Genomic DNA, 15803 nt, shown 5'->3' on the forward strand with positions numbered 1-15803 from the left:
TTTCTCTTTGACCTTTACCTTTGCATTCTTCCGAGTTTCTGAAGTTTATCCCCCATATTTTTATTTCTGTCATCTAAATTCTGCTCCTCGAAATTTCCATTACAGGTTTAAATTTTGCCTTTTTTTCCTGTTTCATTGTACCCCTCTCTAATCTAATCTTCCCTTACCTCTCTTTATGTTTCACTCTGTTATCTTCCCATCTCCATCGCTCTGCATCTGTAGCTCTCTACCCGGGTTTCATGAAGGTAATACCATCATGTTTCCTATTAAGGATGCAGACTTCTTTTCTGCAATTTTCTTCTTGTAGTATATCATTTTATGAGATTTACCGTCTCTTTCAGTCTTCAGGAAAATAATGTGTCTTGCTTGACTCTGTTCCTTTGTTTCTGCGTCTTCTCCCTTCTCTGATCAAATTTATTCTTGGGAACTCAGGGAAGGCCTAGGAGGCTAAAGCTTTTCTACAAACAAGAGGCCGGTGGAGGACTGGGGTGGGGGGGAGTGGGCGGTGGTCTTTCCCAGGAAGGCCCCCTAGGGTCCCGCTCAGTTACAGTTAGAGTGGAGATTTTGCCTAGATTTTGGCAATTCCCTGACTTTATTTGTTGTTTGGTAAAATTCCATCCTCTTCTGTGAGAAGAGTAGAAACTGCTGTCGAGATTATTTTACACTAGGAATTCCTGGCATTGTCTCATAATGATACTCTTTAGCTTCTTGAATCAAGTCTCCTCTTTTCTAGTTTTCTTCAGGCATAACCTGTGAAATAGGCTTTCGTTTCCACCTCTGTTCTGTTTATTAACTGTGTGTAGCTCCTCGTGAGTTTCAACAGATGGGCTTGAGGTTTACGAGTTTGGAGATAATCAGTTTGGAGGAGGCGTTCTGTGTCTCCTCTTTTCTGGGATTTCTCTGTGTGGTTTCTGGTGCATTTGCCTTCTTCTATGTGTGTGTCATCGTGTTATAATTTAGGTTACTGCTTGCCTTTCAGTGGATGAAACTTATTTACATAGGTATTAGAATTAGTATTTTCTTATGTGGAGCCTACCAAATGGGTCTACATGAGCAATCCATGAATTTAAGTTCAAAACCTACAGTTAAAATACCAGACATTATGTAGACATTCAAATAGCCTATTTATCCTAAGACATGTATTCAGGTTGAATTCTGAGAAAAATGCGGGAAGCTTATAAAATTCAGGAGAAAAATTCTTTGCCATTCTGAGACCATAGTGAGAGCATCTTCTTTCTCACGTGCTGTGGAAGCTTTGAAGAGCCACACTCCTAATCCAATTAGCCTGCCACCCGCTCCATGGTTCCCACGGAGGCAGCACATTGTAGTTGCTGAGTGCAGACTCTGGAGTCCCACTGCATGGACTTGCTCCCAGCTCTGCCACTTCCTAGCTGTGTGTTCTTGGGCAGATTACTTTGCCTCACTAAGGATACCTTCCTCGTGTGTAACATGGAGATAATAATAGCCTCTACATAAGTTAGTGTGAAGATCAATGAGACCAAGCATATGAAGTGTCCAGAACAGTGCCTGGGACATACGAAGTGCCATATAGATGCGAGCTGCTATTATTGTTATTATTATTGTTGTTGCCTTATTATTATTACTATTACTAGGCAATGAAGAGAACTTTGTTTAGCAATAAAAGTGAGCCCCTTATTGATTTCTAACCAGGACTCAAATTCTTTTGTTGACTACATATTGCCAAGCCTTTCCCATTAAAAAAGGAAGGAAGTCTGGTAGTTCATTAAGCTTAGTAGTCCTTCTGTTTCAAAACAACTCTGTGTAACACCCAGAAACATATGCCAATTGCTAGAAAGTACAGTCCCTCTTTAACAAAGAATAGGAAAATAATGTGCTTTTAAATTAAGAATCTGTGATATACAAAATGTTATATAAGTAGTAGGGAGTGGCTAATAAAAATAGTTAAGCATTTTGCCTCTATAAAAGAACATATAAATATATCAACATTATATCATACAGCAATAAGATACCCTTCATTCTTGCACTTTGGAGTAATGAGCCTAATTGCCTAAGATCTTAGGTCCCACCAAAATTGTTTCTGAAAAGTGTACCTTATAACATAGGAAATTGGAATCAAAGTTAACAAAATATCAAAGGAATTGAATAGGAGTTAAATTTATTGACTTTAGAATAGATCATAAGTCCTGGAAACCTGATGGACAAGTCAATTAAATATGAGCCCTGAAATATCCTGTTTTAAAGTTTATATTTTTTCAGTCTTATCTCTAGACTTTATTAGCTTCTCAGAGATAAAGGAATGACTGATTCAAAGGGGATGAAAGGGATGATTACCTGAAATTGTGCCCATAGCAAGATACCTGTGTCATCTAAGGACTGAATATGTATGATTCTTGTCATAAAGTCAATAATATTTTATCATATACCAAATGTACATAATAGCTTGTTATGGCCTTCCAAAAACAGTTCATTTGTGAAATCAAACTCTCTCAGCAAGTTGACATCATAAAGTCTTTTATGTTTCAATCAGCATTATTACAGAATGCTTAGTAAATGTGTAGAGCACTGATTTAGTGTCATAAAAAATTATTAAAAACTCTCTATCCCTCATCTTCTAGGACATTATGTGAGATGATGCAGTGATTCTCAAGTTTTAACATGCCTAAGAATCACCTGGAGATAGTATGAAAATTTCAGACTCCTGGACCCCATCTCCAAACATTCTGATTTATCAGATCCAAGGTGGGATCAGGGAATCAGTATTTTTACCAGTCACCCCAGGTGACTCATATCTTCTGATGGTGGTCTTCTGAGCACATTTTGAGTAACACACATAATTCTTATAGAGCGCATAACACAGTTCCTGGCACACATGAGCTTTTCTTCCTTTTTTCCTTTATTTTTAAAATGCCCCCCACCAACCCCATCCCTTAGCCAACTCTGCTTTACCGTGTCCTGGGGGCAGGGAGGGTGGCTCTGAAGCACATCAAGGGTGCTGCAGTTTCAAGGGATCATTGAACCACATGGGAGGCTTTGGGTGCAGGGAGCTGGTACTTACCCTATTTCTTCCCACTTCTCCTAAGACCTTGTTCCTTCAACTATTCCCTCCTTCCTTTTACTCTTTATTTAATGACTCCTCTTTAGACTACTTATCGGTTTAGTCTTCCTCATCATAAACTATTTAAAAATATTTCTTTTGAAACCACTCAAGCTCCCATTCCATCTTCCTTTCTAGCCCTCACTGCCAAAATTCTTGGTTGAAATTATCGAAGAAAAGAGTGTAGAGAGAGAAGAGAGAAACTAAAAGCAAACGTTGATAAATGCCTGCGTGGAGGATGTAGGAAGGAGAAACCAGTGAACAAGTGAAAGAAGAAGCAACTAAAGGGGCGGGGGGGAAGCTGGATGTTGCAGTGCCATCTGTGGGGAGGCTGGAAGAAGGGTCTAGGCTGATAATAGTTCTAGAATTGTGAGGGCTGAGGAAGGTGTCTTTTTTGGAGATTGGGGTATTGTAGGTTCCCTTGGGAGCTGTTCTTGTTATGTTTGACAGGGTGCTGAGTAAGTGGAGATTCTGCATAGATGACTGCTCTTCCCTTCCAATGTACATACATTTATATAGCAAACATCAGATAAAGCAAAAAAATAAAAAATAAAAGTTGAAATCAGTGTTGATTTACACAAAAAGAGATGTGTGACCAAGATGGCATCACATGGTACAGATTTCTTGGATTGTTTGCCAGATGTTTACAGGTAAATGGATTCATTTATTACAATATCAAATAAGAAAGACATTATTTGGAAAGAACTCTGGAGTGAATTCTAAACATATGTTTATCTTAATCGTTAAGAATGTAGACTTCCTGGTTCGTTTTTCACATTAAGGTTGGCACCCCTGTTCTCTTTCTTTTGCAAATCAAGCCTCTTACTCCTAAGTGGTCTAATTTGAGCTCAAGATGCAGAATATTTGGACTTTAGTACATTCCAGAAATATATCACTCTGAAATCTGCAAATATAGTCTCAAAGAAAACACTTTTCTTACAGGAAACTGAAAGCTAAAGTGATCTCATATTCACATTCCAATTTTGGTTTCGCATAGTGCTTGGGATAAAAATTACTTCTCTGAATACAATTCTGTTACTTTTTTTTCTGCTTACTTTCTTAAAACACTGAGTAGACTCAGTGAAGTCTGAAACCATACATCTATTTCACTGAAAAGTGAAAGCCAAGTAGAAAGCTGAATGGCTAAATTTTTAAATAATGCGTTTAAAAAATAATGAGGGTTCTTACTACCAGGTATGAGATGAGACGTTGCTGAATTATTTGTTATATAGATCTGGTAATAGCTGCCTAACTTTAAACATACAGTTCAGGGGACACCCAGTGGTTAAAAGGAGGAAATTTCTTGCTGTGGTACAGTGTTCAGTTGGAATAAAATATTTCTTGTCTCTGCAGTGATAATACATGCCGACTTTGTTTTTCTGAATGAGCATATGTTAGGAGTGTGTGTGTGTGTGTGTGTGTGTGTGTGTGTGTGTGTGTGTGTGTGTGTGTGTTTTAAGAAGAAAGGGCCTTGATTTTGACTTTTATATAAATTTTTTCAAATATTTGAAAACTTACAAATTTTAAGATTAGAAATGTTAGAAATATGATTAAACTTTTCCTTTAATGAAGACATAAGTGGTATTTAGAAATGAGAAATAAGTGACTGAGAGTCATGAATAAGAAAAAAAATTAAATCTTTTTGACCGAGAAATTCCAATTCTAGGAATTTGTTTCAAGTACATAATCAGAGGTGTACTCGATAACTATGTACAAAGATATTCTCCATAGCTTTATTTATAATAATAACAAACTAGGGGAGAAACAAATGTACAGCCATAATGAATTGGTGAAGTTACAGCACAAACATAGTGACTAAGGCATCTTTAACACCATGCTTTGAAGAACATTTAACAATGGAGGAACATGTTTATGTTAGGTAAAGAAAAATGATGAAAGACCAACAATTCCATGTATTTAACAGATTGTGCATATTTTTGTATTTGCATAAAATTAGAAAAATAACTGTAAGTAGTTGTCTTGATTGGTAAGATTTGGAGTAATTTACGTTTTCTTCTTACTACTTTTCTCTTTATTCTAAATGTATTTTTTTTAATCAGAGGGAAAAGAATAACAGCATAGATAATAAAAGAATAACGGAAGAGAGTGTTTTAACAATGATCAAAACTAAATTTATGCATCTGTCTGCTTAGACCTTAAAGGGAGAAGTGTTTTACATGTGAGTCTTTTTCCTTTGGAACCTTCCAGAGTAAGGCGGCTGCCGCCACCGTGTGTGTGTGCGTGCACGCATGCATGCGCATGTGCATGTGTTTGACTAGAAGTGCATTTCTTAGATATGGACAGAGAATTAGGTTTTAAGCACTAAGGCAGCTTAGAGGGGAAGGATTTTTTTTTTTTTTTAATTTATTTTTGGCTGCGTTGGGTCTTCATTGCTGTGCGCGGGCTTTCTATAGTTGCAGCCAGCGGGGGCTACTCTTCGTTGTGGTGCTCGGGCTTCTCATTGCAATGGCTTCTCTTGTTGCAGAGCACGGGCTCTAGGCGTGTGGGCTTCAGTAGTTGTGGCACACGGGCTCAGTAGTTGTGGCTCGCGGGCTCTAGAGCGCAGGCTCAGTAGTTGTGGCGCACGGGCTTAGTTGCTCCGCGACATGTGGGATCTTCCCGGACCAGGGCTCGAACCCATGTGCCCTGCATTGGCAGGTGGATTCTTAACCACTGCGCCACCAGGGAAGTCCCAAGGATTATTAATTATTTTTAATTTATGGTCCCTTCAAAATCCGATGAAAACTGATCTTTTTCTCTGAAAAGGACATACATATGTGAATACAAGAATGCAAAAAAAAAAAAAAAAATGACATACAACTTAAAGAGGTTTAGAGATGCACACCATCCCCACCCCTGGGGTGGGGGCAGTCTTGTCGAGTAGATATATTCAGGAGGCATCATCTAATATTTTCCCAGTTGGCTTGTTGTTGATGGCTGAAATTCCACCATTAGCAACTTCCTTAAACTTTGAGTTAAGCATTGCCTTCCCTTGGGTCCTCTTTTAAATTGTGGATGTTCCTAGGAGGGATAATATATTAATTATTAACACTTTGGTGAGAAGTAGTTTAATAAGAGGGAAAATGAATGATGTAAGAACTACTTTTATAGATTTGATAAAGGTAGTAGAGAACTATCGATCATTTGATATTGATAGCTAACACATATGTAGGCATCACACACACACACACACACACACATGCACACACACACACACACCCCTTACAACCACCCCATTCTCCTGATGAGGAAATTGAGGCACAACTTGATTAAATAACCTGTCCAGGGTCACACAGTTATGTAATAGTGGAGCCAGGATGGAACATATTTTCCAGAGTCTATACTTTCAACTAGTATCCAAAACTGTTCATAAAATTATCTATTTTCAGAATTCTACCTAAAGCCAACTCCATAGACTTTCTTACCAGTGTTGTCAATTTTTGTAACTCACTTCTCTAACTTTTCACTGCCTTCTTTCTTCCTTGTATTATACCCTCTTTTTACTCAGGAAGATCATAAAACAAGGTGAAATCATTCCCATTCCCTTGGATCTAAAATGTAAGTGTAGGGACAGCTGCTCCCTCCTTATGGATAGTAAATGAAGCACGGAAGGAAGCTAAGTCACAGCAGAGGTAGAGCCAGGAGAAAGATAGCGTTCTCCTGACTCCCAGTCAACGCAGCCATCTCGAGACTAGAAAGACGTGAGCTAGACCACTTCAAGGACTTCCACTTGGAGACAATGAATGGCACTGAATAATCAGGAAAAAAAAATTCAGTGCTGGCCACCATAACGTGTGTTATTAAGGGCTTTGTGGAGGCGCTGTTTCATTCACTGAGTAAATTTCTATGTTAGGTTGTGAGTTAATAGTAAGACATCATTATGACCTATTTATCGGTGTTTCCCAGGGGGCTAACATATCCTATTTACCAAATTGCATTGGGGGTAGCACCCACTTATACTTCCTTCTGTAGTCATAGCAACTTGTACTTGTTTGTAGACTACTTACAACCATGGTGTAAAAGAACATTTGCGAATAAGAGTCACAGCCTTATAATTGCTAGTGTTGGGGTATCTGACCTCCCTTTGAAAGACAGTCTTTTCCTAGATACTATTTTCCAATAAAGCATGTGTTTTCATGTGGAAACACAATATTGCTTTTCATTTTGGGGGGTGACTATTAACTAATGGAACTGATTTGTCAACAAATGTGTCAAAACATATATTTTAATGAGAGTTCTTATCCTGAAAAATACTACATTTCATCAAGCCTAGGACACCACTGATCTAAAAATGCACTGATTCGAAAATGCTAAGAAAGAAAAAAACTCTCAGCTAAAAATAATGTGTTGAAGTTTCTGAAGACCATTCAACAAACAGGATTTTAAAAATGGCTTGAGCAATTATTTGAATGTGTCAGCTACCAAGTTGAACCCTTGAGGATTTCGATGTTCATTTAATGCAAACATTCTTGTGTATTTGTGTGCTCACAAATTCTGTCAAATATAACATCTAATCTGTTATGTAACGGATTATTGCAAACTGGAGAATCCCTAGCCTGCTTTCTCTTGAGGGCTATTACTTTGGTGGAAAGGTGGACCAGTTGCCTTTCTCACACTTCGGGGTGGAGGAGAGAATCGCTGGATTGGAACCTGCAGGAACTCTTTGACACCTTCATGGCAGGGAAAGGCACTGTGTCTTAGCTGGGGCAGAAGAACTCTCACCCACAGGTTGACCTCATTATCACTGGAATCTTTGGGGGATGGGAATCTAAAACCCAACTTGACCCTTTCTTCGTACCCAACTCCTCACTCTTACAAGGTATTTGTTGAGCTTCTTGGATTGGTGAGTTTATAGTTTTCATCAAATTTGGATATGTTTTGACCATTATTTCTTCAAATATTTTGTTTTGTCTCCTCATCTCTCTCCTATTCTTTGGAGGCTGCGGTTATATACGTATGGGCTGCTTGGAGTTGCCCCACAGCTCACTGATGCTCTGTTCCCTGTCCTCTAGCCCTTCACTCTCTGTTTCATTTTGGATAGTTTCCATTGCTATATCTCCAAGTTCACTAATCTTTTCTTCTGCAATGTCTCATCAGTTCTTAATCCCAATGTATTTTTTATCTCAGACATTTTTATCTTTAGAAGTTTGATTTGGGTGATTTTTAAAAAGATATTTGCTATGTCTCTCCTGAACATACTTTTAAAAAACTTTTTATTTTGAAATAATTATAGATTACCAGCAAGTTGCGAAGATAGTATGTCTGGTGCCGTGTATCCTTCACCCAGTTTCCCCATTGGTTACATCTCCTGCAACTATAGTACAATAGCAAAACTAGGAAACTGCCATTGGTACATGTATATATAGTTCTATGCCATTTTGTTACATGTGTAGATTCACGTAGTCAGCCCTGCAATCAAGATACTATGCTTTTTGAACATTATATTTTCCTGTGTATGGAAAACAAAGTTGTATTTTTCTGCTTCTATGCATGCCTTGTAATTTTTGATTAGATGATAAACAGATCTTTACAGATGCTTTAAGTTTTCCTGACCTTTGTTCTGGGACACAGTTAAGTTACCTGGAAACACTTTGATCCTTTGGGGTTTGCTTTTAATCTTTGTTTGGCTAGAACAGAGCAGCCTTTAAAGGAGGCCTACATTTTCTTGGTTTTTTTTCTTCTTCTTCTTTTCTTTCTTTCTTCTTTTTTTTTTTTTTGCCAGTGCCACATGGCATGTGGGATCCTAGTTCCCTGACCAGAGATTGAACCTGTGCCCCCTGCAGTGGAAGCGTGGAGTCTTAACCACTGGACCACCAGGGAAATCCCAGTCCTACTTTTTCTTCTGCATTCTCTACCTAGTGATTCTGACTGCTGGAAACATGTCCTATTCCTGGTTCCTGGGAGCCCCTGTGATTATGCCTCTGCTCATTATGGGTGTTCTTTCCCCAGACTCAGGCTCTCCTCACAGGCGTGCACATGCAGATTTCTGGAGCTCACTTTTGTAGCTCTCCTCTCTGGCGCCCTCCCTTTGAGCCCCTCGAGTGCCCTTGACCCTCAGACTCCCAGCTCCATCTCCTCAACCCAGAGAGACAGACAGCCGTTGCATGATCCGGCGGCTGGAAACTCTGCAGGCTGTAAGCTGTGGCGATCACAGGGAGCCCCTGGTTTGTTTCCCTCGCAGGGAGCACTGTCCTTGCTGCCTGGTGTCCAGCCTCTGAAAACCACTGTTGCATATAATTGTCGAGGGTTTTCTTTAGTTATTTAAGGCAGAAACACTCCTTCCTTTTTAATCCAAATTTTCTTACCTAAGAACATCATTAATGTAAAAAGGAAACAAAGCTGTATTTGAAAGGAGGTTGTGGCCCAGCTTACAAACTGAAGTACCTTCTTTTACTATGCAGTTGAGTTAAATTTTTCTCATTTATAAGCCTAGTCACCGACTTACTTGTTTGTTCATTTACTAATGAGTATTAGTGTTCTCCAGATATTTTACTAATATTTTAATGTGCCACCAAAGCTGTTGAAATCACCTGTTCCATATCCTGTCCTGACACCCTGTAGTACCTCAGAAGGGTCCTTGCCACTCTCAGGAAACATACTGAGGTCATGTCTATTCCTGCAGATCTTGTTGACCCTAAATCACACCCCACACACACACGCCCACACTCATACACCGTGTGACAGTGACGACACCTATGGGACCTATTAGAGCAAGGTCCAGAGGGGCCGTCATCTTTGACAGCTGATGCACGAATATCAGGACCTGCTGATCTGGCTCTGGTAGGCCTAACTCATTAGGTAGGCCTTTCAGCATCAACCCTGGAAGTGGTACCGGGTTTCCCTTAGCTAGCATTTATTGAGTAATCATAGTATCTCTGACTGTGGGCTTAGAAGATGCATTGCATTTATACTTTCATGTAATCTCCGGACCTCACACAAGGCCAGGAACAGGACATGTTCTCACCAGTTGGAATCACTGGGTAGAGTACTCAGAAGGGTATCATTGCTGTATTGAAAACAAATTACTTCTATCTGAAGGCTGCTCTTGTCCAACCTAACAACGCTTAAAAGCAAACCTCAAAAGGATCAAACTGTTTCCAAGTAACTGCATCCATTAATAGAATCATGGCTAGTCCTAAAGAAAAATCGCTTTCTATCCATTGAAGAAACAATTATTTTTCTATTATATAAATAACAAAAGCTCATAGAAAATTCTCAACAGCCACTAAGACCCCTCATGAGTTGAAATTAGATGCACTGGGGTTGCCCTGGAGAGGGGAGTCTGTCCCCTTGCTACCTGTTCAAGGCCTTGGGCCTCTCTCTTCAGAGCGGGGTTTTCCAACACGTGGGCCACAGACTTCAGGCCATACCTCATCTCATTTAATCCTCTCAGTCTCTCTCTGAGGTACAGGTAGGGTTATTCTCATTTTTCAGGTGAGAAAATTAGTGTTTAGAAATGCTCATAAACTTGCCTGAGGTCTCACAGCTGGCATTCGGTGCAGCCAGGATTCCTGCCACGTGTCCAAAAGTAGGACCATTATTCTAGAGAATTCGGCACTTTTCTTTGCAGAGTCACTAGGTCTCAGGATGACATGAGACCTCACTTAAGGGGCCTTTCCTGAGATTTTAGGAGAGAATGACACAGCTCTGCCTGGCTCTTGGAATTTCATTGTTACTTGAAAACAGTTTTTAAGACTTGAGTTCTGATTCATTCCATAAAACCTTTTATTATGAACCACAACAAACATACAAGAAAGGCATGCCATTAATTCCTTTCATGTCTTCCTACCACAGCAGATAGGACGGATCTAATATGTGCGTTCTTTATCGATCTTGTCTGTGCAAGCAGAGTTGCCTGGTTAGGGGTCTTTTGGCTGGCAGACTCTGAAGCTCTTTTGAGATGGGGGAGGCTGCTTCCGGTAGAAGGTGTGGGTTCATAGTCCATGGGAACAGGACCTGTGTATACTCAGGAGTCTGCACCCGAGCAGGAGAAATCGCACAAGTTCTGTGTAAATGGACCGGACTTGATGTCCTGGGGTTAGAGTCGTAAATCTGGTGTGGACGATTACACTTCTGCCCCTGTCAGTCATCAGGACTGAGGCCCTGTGACAGGCTGTCCTGCAAGGAAGGAATCACTCAGCCAGGCCTGCGACCTGATATAGAGGGATGATGGCAAGCTGTTCCTGACCATTTCCTTTCTATAAAACTTAAGTTAAACAAAGAAGCGCTCATAAACATTAGAGGGAATGTGATTGAATGGCAAGGGAAAATCTGTTCAGTAACCTTTAGTCTATGGGTTTATGGAAATGAAGAAAAATAGTTTAACTCAAAATTTGAATTATCCTAGGATTGGTGTTCTCATTTAACATCTTAATCTTTTAGAGACCAGAGCATACCTGTGTGTTAAGACAAATGCAGCATCATGTATGAGTGAGCTTGTTATGAGTTTTCACTTACTTTGAGTAAATGAATTCTGTTCTATCTGAAGGTAGATCCAGCCCTATCACAGTTGTGAATATGCAGACCTAGCTGGGTGAGAAATGTGTCCAGGCCAGAGTGGGATTTCTAAGGACCGATGCTGATGGTGAGGGTGAGAGGGAGTGAGGGTGAGGAAGACACTGCAAAACTAAGTACAAGGTGATGTGAAGTACAAGGTGATGTGAAGCCAAAGGACTTTGAGAACTTTTCACATGGAGGCAAGGGAGGACTCACAAGGACTAGATGGTACTCAGAGAAGGCCAGGAAGCAAGCCAAGGCCTGGAAGAAACTGATGATCCCAAACACACCCGACTGCGGGGCCATAATGAACCCACATCACTTCAGACCAAATATCTTGATCCAGCATCCTGTATCATCTCATACCATGTATGCCTGTGCCCACCTTGCTTCAGCTGCAGGAACATACTTCTGTTCCTCCAACTTGCCAAACCCATCCCATCCCACCTCAGGGCCTTTGCATGTGCTACTCTATCCACCTAGAATGCCTCCCTTCCCCCATGCCATATTTACATGATTGGTTTATTTATAGTCAGGTCTCAGTCAAATGTCTTTCTTTGTCTATCCTGTCTGAAGGAACCTTCAGCCAGCCACTCTCTGTTACATGACCCTGTTTTATTGACTTTATAGCATTCATCACTCTCTGAAATCATCTTGGCTTTTGTTGACTTATTTAGAGTCCGAGTCCTCCTACTGGAATGTAAGCACTACGAGAGTAAGACCTTTTTTTGTTTGTTTATTTAATTGGTCATTATATCCCCACTGTCTAGAATAGGACCAGACTCCTGGCCAGGGTTCAATAAATGTCTGTCCAATAAGTAGAGGGATGCATGAAGTCAAACACAATTGCAGAGAGAACCACGTCATATATCAGCCAAAACAATCTGTATGGTTACTAATCTGAGAATAAGGGGTCTGTGCTCTGGTATGTATGTGCACTTCTAAGCTTTTGTGTTGTGTTTTAAGTGCCTGACATTATTAAGGCCTTTATAAATATTAGATAATAGAGGATCATTTTTACAAATTCTACTCTTGTTTCAGCTAAACTAAATTGGTCCTTTGTAGACTAAATAATTCAGGCAGCTCAGAGGGCAAGGCAAACTTCAATGGGTCATACCCACAGGAAATCTGAGATATCCTCAGTTGAGTTAAAAAATATTGAATTTATTAATAAATTATTTTTTAGAGTAAATCTTAAGTTTATATACAGGTAGAATAAAAATCAGCATGTGTGCTGAGTTTATATAAACAATCAGCATGTGTATTAAGTTAAAATAGTTATTTTTAACTTAATAGTATCATAACTCAGCCAAAAAGCAAGTTTTTTAATTCTCACGGGCAAATCTTAGCTAACGTGTTGTAGTGGAATTCTACAGATAAATCAGAGTCTGGTATGTGCATTTTGATTGTGAGAATTGGAGCTGTAGTTAGTGCAGGATTTCAATGTGACCTTCCTTGATTATAGCTGAGACCACAGGCTAAATAGCTAGAGTGCGGGACAGCTGTGGAACAGCGTACACTGACCTGAAGCCCTTTCTGGGCTTCAGTCTCCTCCATGGAAAATGAGGAGGTTGAACTGGAGAATGAGATTAAAATGAATAACCCCAATGCTGTATTCTTGTCTTCATTTCTTATATCCAACCCCTTACACTGAATCCATGTATACATTATGGTTATCAGAAGCTATTTGTTAAGACACCTTATATTTTTTTTTTAATAGAATTTACTCTTTTTTTTATTTTATTTTATTTTATTTTATTTTATTTATTTATTTATTTATTTATTTTTGGCTGTGCTGGGTCTTCGGTTCGTGCGAGAGCTTTCTCTAGTTGCGGCAAGTGGGGGCCACTCTTCATTGCGGTGCGGGGACCGCTCTTCATCGCGGTGCGTGGGCCTTTCACTATCGCGGCCCCTCCCGTTGCGGGGCACAGGCTCCAGACGCGCAGGCTCAGCAGCTGTGGCTCATGGGCCCAGCTGCTCCGTGGCATGTGGGATCTTCCCAGACCAGGGCTCGAACCCGTGTCTCCTGCATTAGCAGGCAGATTCTCAACCACTGCGCCACCAGGGAAGCCCGACACCTTATATTTTGAAAAGAGACTTGTGATATGGATAAAACTTAGGCCATCCCCTCCTTTTACCATCTCCCATATCACACTCAAATTACTAACTTTTTAGCAGCCTCTTTTATTTCTAACCCATTTATCTAGGATTTTTTCTTCCTTTGGTTGATGGTAGTGCATGAATGCTTAGGATAGACTATTTGGTCTACAGGTAATACCTGGCTTCTGCAAAGGCCTCTGAAGGCCCTCAGATACCCATCTTATTAAAATGTGTCCACCCTGTTGTTTCGGGGATCTTCCTGAAGTGCTCTGAGAATGGTCAACCAGTGGACACAAAAAGATTGTACTTTGAGGACAGCAAGCTAAGTTCTGTCTTTTCTTCTTGCTAAGGTAGTATTTGCCCTGAAGGAAAAGAAGGCTTCAGCTCAAGCTTCCGTGGCAGGCATTTTTCACAAAGTTAAGCAACATAAATTTTGCTAACTATCTTCTAAATGTTAAAGAATTCAACCAAATTGTTCTCAGTTATATATTTTTCAAAAATTTTCAGAAGTTGTATGCATGTGGACATACAACTCTTTACTGTGTTAATATCACCTAATTAGCATGATCATCCTTCCTGTGTTCAATTCTTACAGTACATTCTTCACATTTTATAGATGTTGGATCATACTGTCACCATTTTACATTATAAAACTTAATACGCTTGCTTCTTTGAAATATAGATATTCATAAGTAAAAGATATAAGACATCAAGTCCTTGTTGAGAAAGCAACTGTGTATTTTACCTTCCCCTCCCCTTGTTTATTGTCCTTTTAACAGTTAAGTTGTTATAGTTATATAAGAAATTACAAAAAAAGCACAATGAAGCACTCTTAACCCCACTATCAGAAAATAAGCCCATATGAACTTGAGACCATACCATTCATGTTATTTTATAATGTGACTTTTCTTTATGTGAAATATTAATAATATACTTTCATTTAATGGAATGTTCTTCTAAACCTGATCATTAAATAACCATATGATATTTCATCCTGTAACTGTTCATAACATAACCCCTTATGTGGGAGGCAGTGTAGGTAGGTAAGAGAATAGGGTCTGAAACAGACATGCTACTTTTGACTAGCTGTGACCATGGCCAAGTTGTGTACTCATCCCATCCTCCATCTCCTTACCCAGAAAATGGGGATAACAGCTTTATTTTGGGTAATTTGAAGATTAAGTAAGTTGTAACACATGGTACTTAAACAGAGCACTGACAATAGTGCTGTAATATATTCTATTATTGGAGCATTATTATTCTATTATTACTTATAATTTTATTATTCTAGTAGAATAATTAAACACATGGAAAGACTCATGGTAAGAACTCAATAAACATTCATTATTACCTATATTGTTTTTAGCTTTTTGATGTTAGAATACTGTGATGAATATATTTGAAGAAAAAAGCCTTTTGCTCGTGTCATATTATTTCCCTAAGATAAATTTTTAGGTGTATTGCCATCTTTGTTACTTGCTGCTAAGTCACCCTCTGTGGAGGCTGTACTAACATCTGCTCTCCGTGGCACTCAGGGTAAGAGAGAAAGCCCGTACTTTCTCACGGTGAGCAATGATGTTCTGGGAGTGCATTATGTTGGATAGTGACAACTCCCATGTGAGGATTTCTGCAGTGCTCCAAACCACTGAATAGTGAACAACTGGGGACTATTCAATGCACTCTTTGTTTTTAATATTTATATAGTCTTCTGGCGAAGACATGAAAAAGTAAAAAAAGTAAGACATGAAAAAATAAAAACATGTTCATTTTTTGTGTACTTAGTATATTAGTCTGAATTTTGCTTGAAAAGATATTTGTATTGATAGGAAAATTTACACTTGACTACATTGTGAAGATGTCTTCTCCTATAGAAACTAATATTTCCTATTTTCAGAAAAAAGCGGCAAAACTCGGGAGCAGTCAACCCTCCAGAACTCAGGCTGGTGGAACAGCTCCGGTCACCAAGGTCAGTCATTTCCTGAGCAAGAAAAGACCCCTACTCTACGGGTGTACCATTAGTGGGTGGGACTTGTAGGGAAGGTAAACAGTGTCCATATATCACTGAAAGTTTTTGAACAAAGTATCATTTCTGTGCTGGCGGGGGTAGTGTGAGGCGGGAGGCATGTAATTT

General features: G+C 39.5%; 1 protein-coding gene across 4 annotated transcripts in view; it reads left to right on the top strand.

The window, feature by feature from the left end:
• The window catches only part of CAST (calpastatin), a 119485-nt gene that overhangs the window by 15445 nt on the left and 88237 nt on the right, over window positions 1-15803 (top strand). For all 4 annotated transcript variants that reach the window (XM_007197474.3, XM_007197477.3, XM_007197476.3 and 1 more), the window contains exon 3: window positions 15567-15638. In XM_007197474.3, coding sequence (XP_007197536.2) covers window positions 15567-15638 — 72 coding nt within the window. The remainder of the gene's footprint in view (window positions 1-15566; window positions 15639-15803) is intronic.

Source organism: Balaenoptera acutorostrata, chromosome 2 (genome assembly GCF_949987535.1).
Source record: "Balaenoptera acutorostrata chromosome 2, mBalAcu1.1, whole genome shotgun sequence".
Classification (NCBI taxonomy): domain Eukaryota; kingdom Metazoa; phylum Chordata; class Mammalia; order Artiodactyla; family Balaenopteridae; genus Balaenoptera; species Balaenoptera acutorostrata.